The sequence below is a fragment of the Papaver somniferum genome, chromosome 1 (assembly GCF_003573695.1).
Source record: "Papaver somniferum cultivar HN1 chromosome 1, ASM357369v1, whole genome shotgun sequence".
In the NCBI taxonomy this organism is placed as follows: domain Eukaryota; kingdom Viridiplantae; phylum Streptophyta; class Magnoliopsida; order Ranunculales; family Papaveraceae; genus Papaver; species Papaver somniferum.
Window position 1 is genome coordinate 205966090 of NC_039358.1, and position 21013 is coordinate 205987102.

General features: G+C 35.8%; 1 protein-coding gene and 1 long non-coding RNA gene across 6 annotated transcripts; one reads left to right on the plus strand and one right to left on the minus strand.

Moving 5' to 3' along the window:
- The first annotated feature begins 7677 nt into the window (after positions 1-7677).
- On the plus strand, positions 7678-12320 carry LOC113313855 (probable xyloglucan glycosyltransferase 6). The gene is made up of 5 exons (XM_026562643.1): positions 7678-8562; positions 9569-9877; positions 10242-10532; positions 10615-10728; positions 11014-12320. The coding sequence occupies exons 1-5, from the start codon at positions 7801-7803 to the stop codon at positions 11644-11646; spliced, it is 2109 nt and encodes a 702-aa protein (XP_026418428.1). The 5' UTR covers positions 7678-7800; the 3' UTR covers positions 11647-12320.
- Positions 12321-12921: 601 nt separating this feature from the next.
- LOC113313878 lies at positions 12922-20570 on the minus strand. 5 transcript variants are annotated; one of them, XR_003342106.1, is made up of 6 exons: positions 20410-20570; positions 19450-20238; positions 17860-17940; positions 17608-17663; positions 14998-15488; positions 12922-13190 (listed from the first exon to the last, which is right to left on the minus strand). It is a non-coding gene; the product is annotated as an uncharacterized LOC113313878 (long non-coding RNA). The 5 variants fall into 5 exon arrangements; XR_003342094.1 differs by having other exon boundaries at positions 17608-17668; XR_003342096.1 differs by having other exon boundaries at positions 17608-17688.
- Positions 20571-21013: the final 443 nt, after the last annotated feature.

A 21013-nucleotide genomic window follows, 5' to 3' on the forward strand; every position in this document is an offset into this window, starting at 1 on the left:
TATATATATATATATATATATATTGTCATCTAATATTGAAATTTATATCATGTTTGACATAAGAACGTACATGGATTTAATAGATTAGTGTAGTATACTCCCTCCTATACAATTGATTGAAACCATATTGTACCTGATTTCGGAAAGGTTACAAATATTAGATCAGTACCAAATAACCGTATAAGTTGTCTTTGGAATGTAAATAAACATTTCAATTGATCTAATGGGATCCAAAAATATCATGTTCAAAGAAATCATTAGCAAACCTTATAATGTTTGAAAAAATTAGTTAGAAAGCCTTGATTTAACACACCTGAGTCAACAATGGTAGATCAAGTGAAATATGAATATGATATGAACTTTACCAATACTGCGCAATTTTTTTTTAGCAAGTTTAATTTCAAAGTGAAAAAAACTATTTAAAATTATTTGGACAAAGCAGTACAAATATGGGTGATCTCCCAGGAAGCAATCCAAATATGGGGGTTTTAAACCTTATTACATTTGCACTCGTACACCTTAACGTTAAACCTTAAAAAAAAAAAATCTCTTAGGAAGATGTTGTTAGACGACCTTAATTAATAATTCACATTTAAAATTACACAATACTAAATAACTGTGATAGGTAAGTAAAAATAATATCGATGGGATCAAGTCATTACAAATGCGCAGTTGGGTCGACTTCAGAATTCGAGTATCAATCCATGTCACAAGTACTTGCTAAAAATCATGTGAGGGGTATCATTACCATCATTTTAAAGTTCATTCCTACTATCATTTCGGTGGTAGCTGGCATCCATGTTGGTATTAAGATTGACATACACAATTCTACTATCATACATTATTTCTTTGTGCGAACATTCGTGACGTCAAAACATTATTCAATTTAAAATCTTGTCTAACCAACTACATGATTAAAGGGTTCGGGTCCATTTAATTTCTTATATGATCATGTGGTGAATTTTTCAACAATGATATTCTGTACTGATGTTTTGGGTTCTTAAATGTCAACTCTCTAGATTTCAACAACATCGAAACACTTGTATTACATTCATATATAAGAAATTTCTTGTTACAGAATTACTTAATCAATTAACTGATAAATTTACAGATTCAATAAATCAATAAATTTACTAAGTTAAGTTTAGTCATTTGTAAGAAAAAAAAGAAGTAAAAACAGGTTTCACAACCGTGCATATTAAGGACCTAATTCTTGTTATATAACTACTATAATAAATTCAAATGATGTAATTGGGACCTCAAATATTCAAAAGAGATTGGAGAAAAGTCGACGGGAGAGGAGAGAGAAGCACCGAAAATTTAGGAAAATTTTGAAAACTCTTTTTGTTCTTATGATTCGAATCTGATAATCTTTTCCACTTTGATCTTATGATTTACAAAGGCTTTCTTTTTAGATTTTAAGTTATTCCATTTTAGATTTTTTGATTTCGTTTCATGACTCATAGTTGTTTTATGCATTTTTCTTTTTAGAAGGTTGTGGTCTTCATATTTTTGATGTTTTTATTCAGATTCTTCATGATTTTCTTTGTTTGTCATGCCTCTCTATATCATCTTCAATCATTTAGTCTTTAGATATTTAGTTTTCATCTCTACATGATTTTATCTACCTTTATTCTCTTCATTAATTAGTGATTTTTCCTATAAACTTTATTTTCCTTTCTCCTTCTCTTTTTTTCTCTAATGAATTGCTAATCTTCTCTCTGCATGAACTTGATTCAAAATATGGGAAGCATCCACTTTTGGACTCTTAATATGCGTTTTTACATATTTCTCTTAACTATATTGTATAATCTTACGGTATTGAAATTGGTTATATTACCAAAACCAGCAGTATTGCAAATCATCACTTTGGTGTTGATCTCCTCAAGTATCTACCAGTATGATCATCAACAACAGATTCACGTTCAACTTTTTGACAGCATGAGTCTACCCATGAGGCACACGTTCTGCAATCTGTTTCACAAATTCAAAATTCAAAAAATTCAAGACTTAAGTCTTCCCCCATTTCTCTCGCGTGATTTTAGATATTACCCTTATTACACTAAGGCCATGCATTACCTAGTCACCCAAGATATTTCTTTCCTTTCTCCTGATAATCCCTACTGTTATCTTAGGAAACAATATTATTTGGTGATTACTGCTATAAATTATTTCTCATCCTCGCATCATATTATAAAGAAACATTTTACTCTTCATCATCTCATATTTCAAAACCCTAAGCTTCTGCCTACTTCTCAAGGTACCATGGAGGCAACTTCAAGTAACCAGATCAATAATATCACTACTCAAATGAAATCTGCAAAAATAGGCAAATCAAGTGTGAATCCTGCCAGATGTGCTATTGGGTCTTCCAAGAACATAAGTGAAGCAGCAGATGTCTGGTTCAACAGTTTAATTGGACATCTTAAGGTCAACTCAAATGAATTAGAAACTGATGCTTTGAAAGAAGAGCTGAATCTTCTATGGAGGAATTATAGAAGGAAAGAAACGAGAATTGTTGGTCACCATTTGTATGTTTTCAAGTTTTCTTCTAAGAGAGACATGGAAATATCATTAAAAAGGCGCCTTGGAATGTTCTCGGCTACCTTATGCCTCTGAAAGTCTATACAACTGCAATCCCCTATGATAAATGGACTTTTACCAAACAAGAATGGAACGTGCAGTTCAAGAATCTTCTTCTGGAGCATCACCATGTCGCAGTTGTTCATGAAGCCATTCAAGATTTAGGAAGGAAAATATCCACGAATCCTACAAATTGCAGACCAAGATCTGGTAATATGATTAATGTCAGAGTAGAAGTTGATCTTTCAACTCCTATTAAAAGAGGAGAATGGTGGAACACAAACTCTGGTGAACCTACTTGGATTAGATATCACTGGTTAAAGAAACCCCATGAGCTGCGTGACAAATGCTTTATAGTGGATCATAATGATGATATTTGTGAAGAAGTAGCAGAATTTTTAAAAGAAAAATCCATGACTGAAGAAGAATACGAGGAGCACCGCAAAAGCAAGGAGAAAGAAGTACAACAAGAGGAAGAATAGGTTGAGATAGTTGAGAAAGACAAAGCTGTGAAAGATACCGATAATGCAGATGCTGAGATGGATGAAAATGCTCCTAATAGAAATAACAAGAGAGCCAGAAATATCCCTCCTATCACTGATGGAAATGGCCCATCCCTAAAATCCAATACTCTGGGAACTCATGCTGGCATTCTAAATAATGATCTTACTCTTAGATTTACTCAAGAAGATCTCATCGAAGGGATGGAAACATATGAAGCCGAGAATGATGCTGCAATCACTAGAGAGCCTTCCCATATGAATCAAGTCCCTTCTGCTGCTTTGGTAACCCCTTATCTCTTTCTTTTTTCTACTTATTTTTCCCCAATCGTATATTTTTTTCTCTCTATTTTAGAATCTAAGATTAAAGGTAATTACTTTTATTCTTTGCTCTTCTTGGAAGACACAATGAAACTCATTAGTTGGAACTGTCAGGGTTTCTTAGGAAGAGACACTAGAGATCATCTTTATTATCTCAACCAACTTCACAATCCAGACATCATCTTTTTGTCTGAAACAAAAATTAATGATAAAAGAATTCAGAATCTCACTAAATTTCTAAACCTTCCAAACAATTGTTATGTTACCTCCATTGGTCAGACTGGTGGTCTCATACTTTTGTGGAAGCATGGTTTTGTTATGGATATTGTCCATTCGTCGGAAAAAATGATTCATGCTTTAGTTACCCACGATCCTTCTAAAGGAGAATGGTTTCTTTCTTGCATTTATGGTACTCCCTACAAAACTGATCACACTAGCCAATGATCCTATATTAATGGCCTTAGTAAGCCTGTTTCAGTTCCTTGGATAGTAATAGGAGATCTCAACATCACCATGAACCCTTCTGAAAGAAACTCTTTGTCGACTAATCATACCTCTGCTGATGTTCTTGATCGTATTAGAGATTCAGACCTTTATGATATGGGTTTCCAGGGTAATCCTTTTACCTGGACCAGTAATAGTCATGGCACTGGTAAATTCAAATCTAGGCTAGACAAGGCTCTAATTAATAGTTATTGGATCATCAGCTTTCCAGATGCTACCTTAACTCATTTGAACCAAAATGGTTCGGACCATTGTCCCATCCTCTTAAGTCTATATAATTGTAATAGATCTTTTGGTAGGAATTGGAAATTCTTTGAATATTGGTTAAAAAATGATTCTTGCTCTAGTGAAATTGTATCTGCTTGGAATTCTAATGTCTTTGGCTCTGCAGCTTTTGTTCTTACAAGAAGAACTATCTAAACTGCAAGCTTCGGATACTTCAGGAAATAATACCAATGAGGTTCAAAGGGTTGAGAAAGAAATTGAGGTGTTAAATGAGATTCAAGCAAGCTCCAATAGACAGAAAGCAAAAGATAATCTTTATAATGAAATGGATAAGAATTCTAAATATTTTCACATAGGAGCGAATAGGAGGAGATCAAGGAATCAAATAGACTCTTTGCAGGCCCCTGATGGTTCATGGTGTTAAGATAAAAACTCCATCATATTACTTCTTTCCACACAATTCAAGAAAATCAGTACAACCTCCAACCCAACTGATAGCTCACAATTCTTGCAGTATATACCAGTATGTATCACTGAAGAAGACAATGCATAACTAGTAGCAATACCAACATATGATGAGATTAAAAATGCACTCTTTTCTATGGATCCGTGGACCTTCCCAGGCCCTGACGGATTTCCACCGGGCTTCTATCAATCTCAATGGTCAACAGTCGGAGATGAAATCTGTAGAATGGTTAAATCCTTTTTTCACTCAGGTTTCTTACTCAAGAAGCTAAACCAAACAAGAGTTACTCTCATACCTAAAACTCAAACCCCTCACAAACCTGAGGATTATCGTCCCATTGTTCTCTGTAACTCTTCATATAAAATCATCTCAAAAGTCATTGCTCTCAGGCTTAAAAAGCATATGATAAACATAATGTCTCTCTGGTTCAAGAAATTGTTCAGGCCATGAAAAAGAAAAAGGGGAGTTCAGGTCATCTAGCACTGAAGATGGATATGTCGAAAGCTTTCGACAGACTTGAATGGAGTTTCTTAATTGATGTTCTTCGGAAATTTGTCTTTCAAGAAAAATTTTGTCAAATTGTTCTTCAGTGCATCAGCATCACAGAAATAGAGACAAATGCTTAATGGAGCTCCGACTGCATCTTTCAAACCCACAAGAGGGATTCTCCAAGGAGATCCATTGTCTCCGTTCCTCTTTATACTAGCAATGGAAGCGTTTTCAAGGGTTCTAAACCATTATGAAGAATCTCACAAACTCACGGGAATGAAGATATCCATGTCAGCACCAAAAAAATCAATCACTTATTATTTGATGATGATTGCTTACTCTTTTGTAAAGCTAATCATCCGCAAACTAATCTTCTCCTCCAGGTAATAGAAGACTTTGGTTTATGTTCTGGCCAATTGATTAACTTCAATACATCTGCTGTTTATTTCAGTAAAAACATGGACCCTTTGGAGTGTCAAACTATATGCGGAATGCTGCAAGTCAGAGAACTAAACTTAAATGAGGAGAAGTATCTCGGTCTGCCTTTCTTTGTAAGTCGTAACAAGAGAGTTTCGTTCTCAGTTTTGAACGATAATATGGTTCACAGGCTAGCAAAGTGGAGAGTTATTAATCTTTCTGAAGCTGGTCGTACAATCATGGTGAAAAATATAACTAATGCCATTCCGGTCCACCACATGACCAGCTTTAAGCTACCAGATTCAACAATCAATAAACTGAACAGCACACAACAAGCTTTCTGGAGGAATAAGGCTCACAACAGAGGCAAACATTTTATCAATGCTTCTTTTCCTAAAGAGGAGGGTGGCTTGGGTTTTAGGGATCTTAAAATTTTCAACCGAGCACTTCTGGCAAAATCTGCATGAAAGTTATGTACAGATCAGAACACAGTTTGGGGTAAATCTATGCAAGCAAAATACTTTCCGGACGGTAATCTTTTTTCTATTCAAAGAAAGAGTAACACTACCTGGAGCTGGAGAAGTATCAGCTTTGAGTTACTATTTATACAAAGTAACATCTGTTGGTGTCTGGGAAATGGACAAAAAATACAGATATGGACACACAGATGGTTACAGGCCTTACAAGGTCCTCCCCAACCCAGTACAACGACAGTCAACCCTGAGCAATATACCCATGTGTGGCAGCTATTCAATCCAAACTTTTTCACCTTGAATTCTCCTCTAATTCATTCTCTTTTTGATCCTCCAACTGTAGAAGTTATACTTAATACTTCAATCCATCAGAATTGTGAAGACAAACTCATTTGGTTATTAGAAAAGGACGGAAAATTCTCAGTCAAGTCTGCTTATAAGAAGATGTTTGAGGATCAAAATGGTACTTCAACAGTTTGTCCAAGAATGAAGAAAATTTTCAAGAAGCTCTGGCGACTCAATATACTTCCAAGAGTAAAGCAGTTCTTTTGGAAATGCATTAGGGGCATCCTTCCAACAAGAGACAAACTAACTCATATTATCCCTGATGTTTCTTGTCCTTACTGTTCTTATCAACTGGAAACATCTACTCATCTCTTGATGGGTCGCAGTCTGTCTAAGGCTATTTGGTTTGGAGCTCTTAGTCTTCAAAATGTCCCTCTTCTTGATCTAACAGACTGGATCTGTAGTTGGTTTGATGAATGCTTTGATAACCAGATCACAGAATCAGTGCTAGTGAATAGGGTCATTGTTGCTTGGCGCCTTTGGTCTCACAGATGCGATAAGGTCTTTCAAGGAAGTGTTATATCCCCCCAGGCTATAATAACTAGCTGTCATAAGTTTATGGATGGCCAACACACTAGTTCTACTTATCATTTTAGACCAGCTTCTAAGATAAATAGAACTAACCTTCATTGGTTGCCTCCTCCCATTGGCACTCTCTCTTTAAATTGTGATGGTTCCTTTAATCATATAAATAATTCTGGTGGTCTTGGTCTAATAATCCGTGATTTTACAGGGGCTTTCAGGAGAGCAAAAAGCTTCTAGTTAGCTGATTCATGGGGAGCCGATCAAGCAGAATGTAAAGGACTGCTGGAAGCAGTCAGATGGGATAATGAACTTCGACTAGACAACGTTCATTTTCAGTTAGATTCGAAGATTTTGGTTGATGTGGTTAACAGTGAGAGCTATAATATCGACTGGAGATTACATAACTTAGTTGCTGAAATATTTTTTTTTTAGTAGATTTAAATCCTGAGGGCGTATGCATATTTCGAAGGAGATGAATAAGGTAGCTGATCTTCTATCTAAGTCGGCTAGAATTGAGAGAATGAGTGGTTTCTAGATTCTTTCGCCTCCAAGTAACATTGAGATCCAACTTATGGAGGATATAAACCGTGTAATCTCTTAGTTCTCTTAATAAATTTCATTGTTTCAAAAAAAAAATCAAAAGAGAGTGTGTACAAAATCGAACTCCAAATTAAGCTGTATCTGCCTATAAAAAAAAAAAACTGTATCCAACCCCTGGTGAAGGTTGTATAACTTGCATTTAGTGGGACAACCTTGTTTAATTATCCGAAATCGGTGTCCGATGACACTGACTGACAACCTCCACTAAATATGGTTACGACTTGTGTCTCTCTCACTAAATTTAGCGCCTCACTCCTGAAACAACGGATCAAAACCAGACTCACTGTAACAAACGAAAGAACAAAAATAATGCTCCCCGGAAAACAAAAATAGAGAGATTTTCCAAGATTTGATGTCTAAAAAACCTAATTACGAGTTTCAGGAATGGTGGAACAAAGAAAAAGAGAAACATAAATCTGAAATCAACTCAGAGATCTCCAGTAATAATACTTCTACTAGTACCAGTAACAATCATCGCGATGTTGATGATGATGAAGATGATGAACATAGAAGAAAAGAAGTTGGTAGAAGTAGAAATGCTCGGCAAATTTCATTTGTTATTCTTCTTAAATTTCAACAAATTTCGAATTTCTTAGCTTGGTTAATCAACGGTTTCTGTTCATTGATTCGGACTACAAATCGTAGAATATCGAAGAATAATTCGAATTCGTCGACGAATTCTTCAAGTTCTGGATCATCGTCGAATTCTGAATCGAGATTTTATAAGATTATTAAGGTGTTTCTGATTGTGGTTGTATGTTTACTTGTGATTGAGCTTATTGCTTACTTTAAAGGATGGCATTTCAGACCACCGTCTATAGATTCAGCTTTGAGTTTTGAGAAACTTGTGTATGCGAAATGGTTGTTGATAAGAGCAGATTATTTAGCACCTCCGTTACAGGTTATGTCGAATTTTTGTATAGTTTTGTTCTTGATTCAATCAGTGGATCGTATTGTCTTGATATTAGGGTGTTTCTGGATTAAGTTTCGGAGGTTGAAACCCGTTCCATTGATGGAATTCAATGATGGAGAAGGAGGAGGAGATGTTGAAGATCAGAATTCTGAGGATTATCCAATGGTTTTGATTCAGATCCCTATGTGCAACGAAAAGGAGGTAACAATAAATACTTGGATCTGGCCTATAATTCTGTATGTTTCTTCAGTATTACTTGAATTATCCATGAAATTGCTGCTTATTTAATTTTTGGATGTACTCATTTTTAGAAAACTGAAATGAATGCTTCAAAATGTGTTAGTTATCTTATGTGAATATGCTAGGTTATATGCTTCAAAAAAAGTGATTAGTTACTTGAAAGTATACGTAACTTCTATCCCTGATTGTAAGTGATCTTCTCCATGTGTGGTACCCTCAATGCTGTAGTGAATTCTGGATTTAGAAGTTTCTGTTGCCTATCATGCTTAAGTTTTGAAACCCCTTGGCCCCTTGGCTCTTGAGCTATAATTGTATTCTAATATCCTGGCATTCTAATGGCATTTTTGGTGTTGCTTAATTTTCATTAGGAGTAGTATAACTATAGATTGATGTTTCTCACTGGGTAAATTGTCCAAATGGCTAATTTATCTTGCACCAGTTCTATCCAGTTTAATTTCTTATGTAGAAGACCCTGCATTGCATTCAAGTGTTAGCCCTATTTTTGTAATGGAATTTCTGTAAATAGAGGTGGAAATGGAGAATGATATGTCATGTTCCCTGATAGCATGAATAGAAGGGTCGGTTATTCCGACTAATATCTATTGGGAATTTGGGATCGTCAATTCCAGTTAGTCAGCTGTAAGCCAGATTGTTTCAACAGAGTCTGACGTTGGCATTCAGATTAACTAACTGTATAGTTGATAACTCGCATTGCCATACTATATTCAAGAAAGTCACAGAAAAATTCGAGTTAAAAATGTAGTAATGAATCGATTATGTTTTTACAAACCTGACTTTCGTTTTACATTCTACTACTTTCCATGTTTTTAGTTGACCTTAGTTCATATGCGCTTGGGTATTTCTAGCTTCTTCATCTTGTTCAAAAGGAGAGCAAATATTGTGATTATCTTGGACTTGATTATTGAATGACTTTTGCGTGAATTGTTATATGTGTGGTGCAACACAGGTTTACCATCAATCAATAGCAGCTGTATGCATCCAGGACTGGCCTGCAGATAGAATGCTAGTTCAGGTTCTTGATGACTCGGATGAGTTAGATGTGCAACATCTTATCAAGGCTGAAGTTCAAAAATGGCAGCAAAAGGGTGTGCACATAATATACAGACATCGACTTATAAGAACTGGCTACAAGGCAGGAAATCTTAAGTCAGCTATGAGCTGCGACTATGTAAAGGACTATGAGTTTGTTGCCATTTTTGATGCAGACTTCCAACCTGGGCCTGATTTCTTGAAGAAAACGATCCCCCATTTTAAGGTAATTTTGTACACTTCTTTTTTTCTACTCTTATCAGACCAGTGAAATAGGTGTTAGAAGCTTTAGTTCATTTTTGTTGAACAGAATTTGACTATGAAACTTAGCAGTGAATAAATGAATACGTAATGCTGCGATTGAAATGATCGGAACCTTCTCTCAGGATTTAAAATGTAAACAACAAAGGAATAGGTCAACATTTGAAACAATAGTTTTCTTTCACTTGAAAAACTAAATAATTATCTAAAAAAAAGAAGAGGTGTGTCCATTGGTTATTTCCCTTAAGTGATACTTCAATAGAAAAAAGAGGACCAAAGACAGAGGTGATAGAAGTTATTTTATTAATGGTTAGTTTTTCTTACTGAAGGGGAATGAAGATCTTGCACTGGTTCAGACAAGATGGTCTTTTGTAAACAAGGATGAGAACCTGCTTACAAGGTTGCAGAACATAAACTTGTCTTTCCACTTTGAGGTTGAACAACAGGTGAATGGCATATTCATCAACTTTTTCGGTTTCAATGGGACTGCTGGTGTATGGAGGATCAAAGCTCTTGAGGAATCTGGCGGCTGGTTAGAAAGAACTACAGTTGAGGATATGGACATAGCTGTACGTGCTCATCTTTGTGGATGGAAGTTCATATATCTAAATGATGTTAAGGTTTGTGAATTATTAGATGTTCTTTTCTATCATCAATTTGGGTCTGCCATCGTCTAAAAAGATCTTTATTTCATGTGCTTAGTGCCTTTGTGAACTCCCTGAATCTTATGGAGCGTATATAAAACAGCAGCACCGTTGGCATTCTGGCCCAATGCAGTTGTTCCGTCTGTGCTTCGTTGACATCCTTCGTTCAAAGGTGAGGAGGATTTTCTGTTACATGGACTGGAATTTTTTTGTAAGAATGACTTCAAATTTTTCTATGTATTCCATTATTTCTTTCTCACGACATTTTCATCAAACAAACTCCTGTTGGCACTACTGTTCCCTGAAACTGAGACTTTTGGTTACTGTTGCAAATCTATAGGACCTTGGTGAATTTATCAAGGGTCGTGATTACTGTTTTCATTCAATCTGTGTTGGTCATTTGGTTAACCTTTATATGAACTATGAGGTGTTTAATCTATTTATTCTTCTCTTGCAGATAAGTGTTGCAAAGAAGGCAAATTTGATATTTCTGTTCTTTCTTTTACGGAAACTCATTCTACCTTTTTATTCATTCACACTCTTCTGCATCATTCTCCCACTTACCATGTTCTTACCAGAAGCGCACTTACCTGCTTGGGTCGTATGTTACGTTCCTGGAGTCATGTCCATCTTAAATATAATTCCTGCACCAAGATCAGTCCCATTTATCGTCCCTTACCTTTTATTTGAGAACACAATGTCAGTAACTAAATTCAATGCCATGATATCTGGACTTTTCAGATTAACTAGTTCCTATGAGTGGGTGGTTACTAAGAAGTTGGGAAGATCGTCAGAAGCTGATTTGATTGCTTTTGAAAAAGAATCCGAGACTCAAGCTGAAACCACAAGTCTCATCTATAAATCTTCTTCCGAATCAGGCCTAGCTGATCTAACCAAATTAGAAATCACCAAGAAATCCAAAAAGAAAAATCGTTTGTACAAGAAGGAACTTGCTCTTGCGTTTATTCTATTAGCTGCCTCTGCCAGAAGTTTATTATCTGCTCAAGGGATTCACTTCTACTTTCTATTGTTTCAAGGGATCACATTCTTAGTCGTTGGTCTTGATTTGATTGGGGAGCAGGTCAGTTGATCTCATGGTTCTTGACAGTTATCCATAGATTTTGATGTTGCCTATCTCATTGATTTCGAGGCCTGGGGCTGGGATACAAAAGGTCACATTGACCTGAACTGTACCATTCTTTCAAAGGTGAAATACTCAAAAGCCCCTTGCTTTTGCTGTTCATACATCTGTTGTTGTAGCACCCAGGTAAAACAGACCACAAATTTCTTCTATTTATTGGCAGAGAATGATTGGTATGATCTTTCTCTGTTTACTGTAAAAAAGCTTGTTCTCAGTTTGAAGACGAAAAACACAGCAGACCATGAAAGTTATGAGAATTTCTCTCCCTACTCTCTGTGTAGATCAGTAGTTCTGTGCATTGATTCTCTGTACATTATCCTATATCAAGGTCATAGTCATTCGATTGTTTAGATGTTTCATTAATTTTTTGGCATTCTACCATACTCTGGTGGAAATGAAATTTCTTTTTGATTTTTCTTGCTGTAGCTTGACAAGTTAGAGTCTAGTTAGAAAGGGGAAAGTAAATCCTTCCTGAACTTCTTTTTCTTTTTTGTAAGTTTGTATTGATTTATTGTGTAGATCGCATTTTTAAAGTTGATGCTTGTAATTGTGTCTCTCTTTTGCAACAATGTATATTTCTTTCTTCTTTTTGTATAACGCTTAATGAATAAATTACCTCCATTCTTGAAGATACTTCCTTCTATTTAGGTTTTTCTCTTTTGACAGCAGTTATGTAAGAGCAAGCTGCTCCAGATTTATTTTGGAAGCAGCAAAATGAATGGTTTCAATGCCAGAAACTGTGTAGTTATTGAAGACTTGATTATGCGTCAAACCAAATTTGGGAGGGCCGGCGGGGTGAGTTCATAAGTTAATCATCTTCCTCGTAATACAGTCATGGTCTGCTCCCACTGACCTAGATAGCAGATAAGGTATTGCAGAATAATAAGTTGGAAAAGAGCCGCACACCAAGGGTGCTAGGCTTAATACTAACACTAATTTTACGTCATTGATGTATGCATTGTATGTTTTTCTTTTCTGATACCTCGACTACTTCCAAACTCCTTCAATGGTTCTCAATATATACTCGTATACTATTTCAATAAAATTAACAAACAATTCTTCTTTCAAAATAAATAAAATAATATGTATAAAATCAACAGCATATGCAAGTCTCTCTTGCCATGTGCAAACGTGCAATCCTGGAAGAACCCTTCTACTGTTGTTAGTATTTTCCCCTCTTCTAATCAAACGAAGAATTACATTTGATGCAATTTGGGTGTGTTATTAAATGCTTAAAACTATGTTATAATTATCAATTATACAAAAACAAGAAGTATATGCAACACAAAACTTACGGCAAATTCTCTATACTTGTTCCTTCATCTGATACAATGTATGCCTTGACCATATCCCTATCTGCACTACTTTCTCATTTCCTTTTTTCGGAGTTTTAGGCTTTACTACAATCTTATAAGTTTTGAGATTCGGATCCTCCTACCTTTCGAAAACCAATGCCACAACTCAGGAATGAGGAGACGATAAAACTTTCAATCCTGCAAAACCCAAGATACATACAAATTGTAAGACCAATCAGACAACAAGGGACCCTCCCTAGACCTTAACGAAATACACACAAAAAAAAAACTACAGCTGAGATTTGGTGGTGGGCCTGAATGTTGACAACCAAAGCTTCCAAGTGTATAATTTCTCCACTGTATCAAAAGTTGAGCAGCGATCCAGAGAAAATTGCAAACGAAAAAAGGGAAGAAAGGCAATTGTATATGCAACACAAAACTGAAGTAGTGCAGGAAAAATGGTATATGTGATCACAAGACAACTTGAAAATATAGGAAACCATAGCAAGACTAACACCCAAACAAGCTAGAAAAGATCATTGATAGTGTAAAAGCTTTTAATTTCAATTGGTCTGTAGGTTCAGATTTATTTGATGGCATTACTCTCTGCATCACACTCTTAATGGTGCAGCTGAACCCTCTTTAATATCATTGCCCTTTTTTGAGTCAAAAAAAAAAAAACTAAACACCCAAACAAATACGTACATTTTCAGATTTCGTATCTGCTACCTTCATTCCTCAGAATGCCTATTATCTACAAGGGCATGGAATCATGGTTCCTCAACCTATACTGCAATAAAGTAGAAAGCGAGCACCATTGTCATCAATTTCATGCAAGCTCTTTTCTCGGATTACTAAATAGCTCATCACAGTAAAAGGTAATAGTTTGGCACAAAGAAGAATGCACTACTGACGTAAGCTTAAGGTCCCTCTCTGATTCATTAAAAAAGAAAACCAAATTGCTAAAGTCCTAAACCCTACAGTTCAAAACAAATACACAGAAAATCACTATAGCTAAGATTTGGTGGTGCACATGATTGTTGACAACCAAGTTTCAAAGTGTACAGTTTCTCTCAAGTATATCTGAGCGGAGGCCCAGAGCAAACTGTATAAGAAAAACAGGAAGAGAGCCAATCGTATATGCGACACAAAACTGAAGAAGTATAGCAGTAAAATCTACATATGTAAAAGAAGCATGTGATTGAAAGACACCAAAAAAAGATCGAAATCATAGCAAGAAAAACACCCAAATAATGAAATAAATAATATTGTTTCCAGATCTCAAATCTGATACCATCAATCCTCAGAATGCCTATTATCCACAAGCGCATGAAATCATGGTTCCTCAACCTACACAGCGGAGAGGGAGCACCATCTGTCATCAATTTCATGCCAGTTCGTTTTTCGGATTACTAAATAGTTCATCACTGGAAAAGGTAACAGTTCAGTGAAAATAAAGAATAAATTACACATATTTATACTTAAACTTGCATCCAAAATCTGCAAACCTATATGAAATAAGGCATCTAGGATCATGAACACATCCCAAAACACAGATAAGCTAAGCTTGTTCAGAAACCGTTTCTAAAGACAGCCATCACATGGAAACTCGCAGGGAGAAGAACAACTATACAAGAAAAAACCAAGCCAGTTTGTAAATAAAATTCAAAATGCAATAAGAAAACTCACAAGCGTTTAAGTTTAAGGAGAGTACTGACGACTCAACTCAATCTAACAAAAGGCATGACAAGCAATTCAGTTAACTTCTATAACAACTAACTACTGATCAAATAGTTCATCAACAACTTCAATTCTACAAAACTTTTGTAATTTTGGAGTTTCAGATTGAACAGCACTATTCAAGAAATGTACAATTACGGGAGAAAAATAAGAATAGAAATTATACGAAAGGGTAGGAGAAAGAAAAACACAAAAAACTCCCCAAGATACATGATAAAGCTACCAAGAGAATTATAACGTGGAATTAGGGGTCTACTGTTCTCACCTGCTGCCATTCTCCACCAACTGCTTCTTTCGAGAATGTAACATTGTTGTTACCATCAGCCACATCCGAATATTACCAGTAAGAGACGTATTAAAATCCTTCAAAACTTTGGCTTCCCACAGATCACCTTCTTTTGCGACAGTCCATATAATAACAGTTCCATCCTGTGGAAGCACTTGCAACAGTTGATTCTGGAATCCCTAGATTTGGTACCCAAGACACATACCTCACCCCAGATAACCACTTTCCCATCATAAGAACAAGATGACACAATATTAGGATGTGCCCTTGAAAAGAAAAGGCAAAAATTAAAAATTAAATAATTTGATAAGATGTATTGCTTGACCATATCCCATTCTCCACCAGTTTTTCATTTCCAAGGCCAAGTTTTAGGCTCTGTATCCTCTTCTGAGACCATTGAAAAGTCGCAAGCCTGAAAACTTGCTTTTCTACAACAACTTAGCAATGAGAAGGAAGACATAACTCTAATCCTGCAAAACCCAAGATACATTCACAACGATTGTGAGAAATCAATCAGACAACAAGAAACCTTCTCTGATTCTTCAGAAGAAAAACTCTAATAACTAAGGTCTTAGACCAAAATACACACAAAAACACTATACACACACTACAGATTTCTAGTAAAATATAAAAATTAACAGGAAATAAATCCTTAAATCTCACAAAATAAAATTAGGGTTCTGAAATATACATCTAGCCATCTGCATTTCTCCTTCAGCAATGAGTTGCCATTGAGAGACTCGGGTAAAGGACAGGAACTAGTCCTGACTAGTCAAATCATGCGTGCAGGATACTGATCTTCTTCTTTTTTTTTAATTCAGGGTTCTTTTTTAGTGAAGCTCTGCCTCTGTGTTTACAAAATGAAATCGAAAGCCCGGAAACGAAAAACTATTAAGGAAGATGCATACAAGGTACAACAGTTCTAGTTTATGCCGGGCCATTGAAAGATGAGCTAGTAGGGTTTAGGGCCGTTTAGGCTAGTTTTCTTCTGGATAAGCAGAAGTCAGTCTCGAAAGTCAGAAGCAAAAACAGTTTGCTTCACAAAAAGTAGATTTTTTATTTCTCATTCTAATAACTGGTTCCAACCTAATTTCTGACTTTCTTGCTTCTAGAAGTCAAAAAGCAACTTCTCAAGATGGATCCGAATAGCTTGTTTGGCTACCACTCAAGAAGTTACTTTTCAAATTCTAAGAGGCACAAAAATCATCATAAGTAAATTTGGGAACCGTATTTCAAAATAACTTGTAAAGTCAAAAAAGTTAACTTTTCTTGAAGTAAAATGTTTTTACTTCTGACTTTTGCAATTGACTTCTATTTCTGGAGACTGTTTTTCTGGTATTCAAACACCCTATTGTGTAAAAAATAAAATAAGTTTGTGAAACTTTTGCTAATAGAGTGTTTAAATGCTAGAAGCAGAAGTGTTTGTCTTTTCATAAGCAGAAATTAATTTCTGAAATCAAGAGAAAGTAAACTTTTTTGCTTTTAAAAGTCACTTTGAAATCGTGTCTCCAAACTAACTTCTGGTTTTACAACTGAATAAAAGTGAAAAAATAATCTCTCATGTATGACACAAACACTCCATAAAGCTTTTTAACTGTTTACAAAGGTTTTTCAAAAAGAAAGGTAATAGTTCGGCACAAACAAAGAACACGCTATACTGACATAAGCTAAGGTCTCTCTCGGAAAACCCAAATACCAAGGTCCCAAATCCTAGACTCAAAACAAATAACCAGAAAATCACCATAACAGATTCGGTGGTGGACATATATGCAACACAAAACTGAAAAGGTATTGTAAAAGACAGTGGTTCTAAAAACGAACCGTCGAAAAAAACCACGGGAAAACCGTCATCTCACATGTTTGCTGGGGCCGACCCCTTGGGGGATTTTTGGCCCCCACAATTTCAATAATGTGAGAGGGTAGTTTTCCCGTGGTTTTCTTCCACGGTTTGTCAAGAGTTTTTGCAGAAGCATATGATAAAAAGACGACTAAAAGAAATCGGAAATCATAGCAAGAAAAACACCAAACTAAATTATTATTATAGTTTCCAGATCTCCGAAATCTGATACCTTCATTCCTCAGTATGTTCTGCAGATAAGGACCACCATTTGTCATCAATTTCATGCAAGCTCTTTTCTCGGATTACTAAATAGCTCATCACAGTAAAAGGTAATAGTTTGGCATAAAGAAGAATGCACTACTGACGTAAGCTTAAGGTCCCTCTCTGATTCATTAAAAAAGAAAACCCAAATAGCTAAAGTTCTAAACCCTACAGTTCAAAACAAATACACAGAAAATCACTATAGCTAAGATTTGGTGGTGCACATGATTGTTGACAACAACCAAGTTTCAAAGTGTACAGTTTCTCTCAAGTATATCTGAGCGGAGGCCCAGAGCAAACTGTATAAGAAAAACAGGAAGAGAGCCAATCGTATATGCGACACAAAACTGAAGAAGTATAGCAGTAAAATCTACATATGTAAAAGAAGCATGTGATTGAAAGACACCAAAAAAAGATCGAAATCATAGCAAGAAAAACACCCAAATAATGAAATAAATAATATCGTTTCCAGATCTCAAATCTGATACCTTCAATCCTCAGAATGCCTATTATCCACAAGGGCATGGAATCATGGTTCCTCAACCTACACTGCGGAAAGGGAGCACCATCTGTCATCAATTTCATGCCAGTTCATTTTTCGGATTACTAAATAGTTCATCACTGGAAAATGTAACAGTTCAGTGAAAATAATGATTAAAAGACAACCAAAAAAAATCGGAAATCATAGCAAGAAAAACACCGAAATAAATGATACTGTTTCCAGATCTCAAATCTGATACCTTCAATCCTCAGAATGCCTATTATCCACAAGGGCATGAAATCATGGTTCCTCAACCTATACCGCAGAAAGGGAGCACCATCTGTCATCATGCCAATTCGTTTTCGGATTACTAAATAGCTCATCACTGGAAAAGGTAACAGTTTTATAAAAATAAAGAATAAACTACACACTTCATACTTGCATCCACAATCTGCAAACCTAAATGAAGTAAGGCATCAAGGATCATTAATACATCCAGAAACACAGATAAGCTACAGAAATAAGATATGTTTGTTCAGAAACCATTTCTAAAGGCAGCCATCACATGGAAACTCGCAGGGAGAAGAACTATAGAAGAGAAAACCATATGCTTAGTATGGTTGAACACCTGTTTCTACGTGGAAAATAGTTGACGAATTCAGAAGCCAGTTTGAATTTTTTTCAAAATGCAGTAAGAAAACTCAAAAGCGTTTAAGGAGAGTATTGATGAGTCCACTCAATCAAACCGAAAGGATATGCATGACAAACAATTCAGTTCACTTCCACGACAACTAACTACTGATCAATTCCACAACAACTAACTACTGATCGATTCTACAAAACTCTTGAAGTCTTAAAGTTTCAAAATGAACAGCACTATTCAGGAAATTTATAATCACGGGAAAAAATTAAGAATAGAAGTTCTACAAAACGGTAAGAGAAAGAAAAAACACAAAAAAAAAAAAAAATCCCAAGATATATAATAAAGCTACCAAAAGAATTATAACGTGAAATACTGGAATTAAAGCTCTTATGTTGCCACTCGCTGCCTTTCTCCATTAACTGCTTCTTTCCACAATATAAGAAGCAAAAACATTTTGTTTCACAGAAAGTACATCATTTTACTTCTAGAAGTCATTCTGAACCTAACTTCTGACATTTTTTGCTTCTAGAAGTCGAAAAGCAACTTCTCAAGGTGGATCCAAACACTTTTATAGCATGTTTGGATACCACTTAAGAAGTTACTTTTCGAATTCAAGAGGCACAAAAATCATACGTAAATTTGGGAACCCAATTTCAAATGACTTCTAGAATAATAAAAATCAACTTTTTACTAAGACTTCAAGAGTTTTGTAGAATCAAAAGTTTTGATTCTGGTATTCAAACACACCATCAGTAAAAAGTAAAATAAGTTTGTGAAACTTCCACTAATCAGAAGAAATTAATCCCTCAGATCAGAAGAAAGTAAGCTAAATTGTGTTCCAAACTAACTTCTGTTTTTCAACTGCATAAATTTGAGAAGTAATCTCCCAAGTTGTAAACTCACAAGGTTTAAGGAGAGTATTGATGACTCCACTGAATAAAACGAAAGGATAGCATGACAAACAATTCACCACAACAACCAACTACTGATCAATTAGCTCATCAATAGCTTCAATTCTACGAAACTCTTGAAATTTTGGAGTTTCAAATTGACCAGCACTATCCAGGAAATGTATAATCACGGGAGAAAAATAAGAATAGAAAAAACACAAAACAGCCCAATATATATGATAAAGCTACCAAGAGAATTATAAAGTGAAAGACTGGAATTAGGGAAAGACTGGAATTAGGGCTCTACTGTTCTCACCTGCTGCCATTCTCCAACAACTGCTTCTTTCGAGAATGTAACAGTGTTGTATTGTACCATCAGCCACATCCAAGTATTACCAGTAAGAGATCACGAAATTCTCTGAACAGGAGTATTAAAATCCTTCAAAACTTTGCCTTCCCACAGATCTGCGACAGTCCGTACAGTAAAAGTTCCATCCTGCCGAAGCACTTGCAACAGTTGATTTTGGAAGTCCTAGATTTGATACCCACCCAAGACACATCCTTCACCCAATCCTTACCCATCTGAAGAGCCAGGAAGCAATCCATCTTCCATGTTCCATTGTAAAGTTTCCAAACCTTCACAGTATTATCACAACCACCAGAAACAAGCTTCTGAACAGGAACAAGTAAACCAGATCTTACTAGAGCTCCAGGAGCTGTCACTGGTGCCCAAGAAACTGAAGTTGCACCCACAGGCCCCAGGGTGTGCTTGATCAATCTTAGTCGTCTCCCAACCACCAAACTGAGATATTTCCATCCGAAGAATTCCCAGAATATTTTATGATCACTAAAAACATGAGCGAGCTTGACTCAAAGCAACCCAAATTTAGGATGTGCCCTTGAAAAAAAATAAATAATTTGATACAAGCCTTGACTATATCCCTATCTGCACCACTTTTTCATTTCCTTGGCCAAGTTTTAGGATCTTCTCAACTGTATCCTCTTCTGAAATCATCTCCGTAGCTAAAATCTAAAAAGTCTTAAAGATTGAAATCCTGCTTTTCTACAGCAACTCAGCAATGAGAAGGAAGATATAATTATAATCCTGCAAAACCCAAAATACATTCACAAGGATTGTGAGAAACAAATCACAACAAAACCCTCTCTGATTCTTCAAAAGAAAAACATTATACACACTACAGATTTCTGGTAGAATCAAAAAATAAGATGGATTAACCCATAAATCTCAAAATACAATTAGGGTTCTGAAACATACCTCTAGCCATCTGCATTTGTGCTTCAATGCAATAAGTTTCCAATCGAGAGATTCCGATAAAGGACAGGAACTAGTCCTAACCTGGAAGTTATAGGCGTAGGATAATGATTTGCTCTGGGTACTTTCACAGCGAAGCTCTGCCTCTATGTTTACAAAATGAAATCGAAACCCTAGAAACGAAACAGAATTAATAGGAAGAGGCGTAAAAGGGATAACAGTTTGTGCCGGGCCTGTGAGAGATGGGTAGTTGGGTTGTTTTCTTTAGAGCAAAGTCCAATGGGACCGACAAACAAGCACATTTGCCCATTATCCAACCACACTGAGACCGACAAACAAGTAAAGAATGATTTTTTAGGGACCATGGTTTTTTTGAAGGGACCATGGTTTTATTAGCCTCGCATTTTTAGGGGCCACTCAAAAGGATTTAGGGGCCATCAATTTATACCCATCCAAAGACTCTAGTTAAGGGTACCCTATATGATATTGAAGTTACATAAATGCCCTTCTGGTAAAACCGTATAAAAACCAAATCAAAAAAGATTCTACTCATTTCAACTCTTCTTCTTCCAGTTTCATATCTTCCGATTGTGGAAAAAAAAAAACT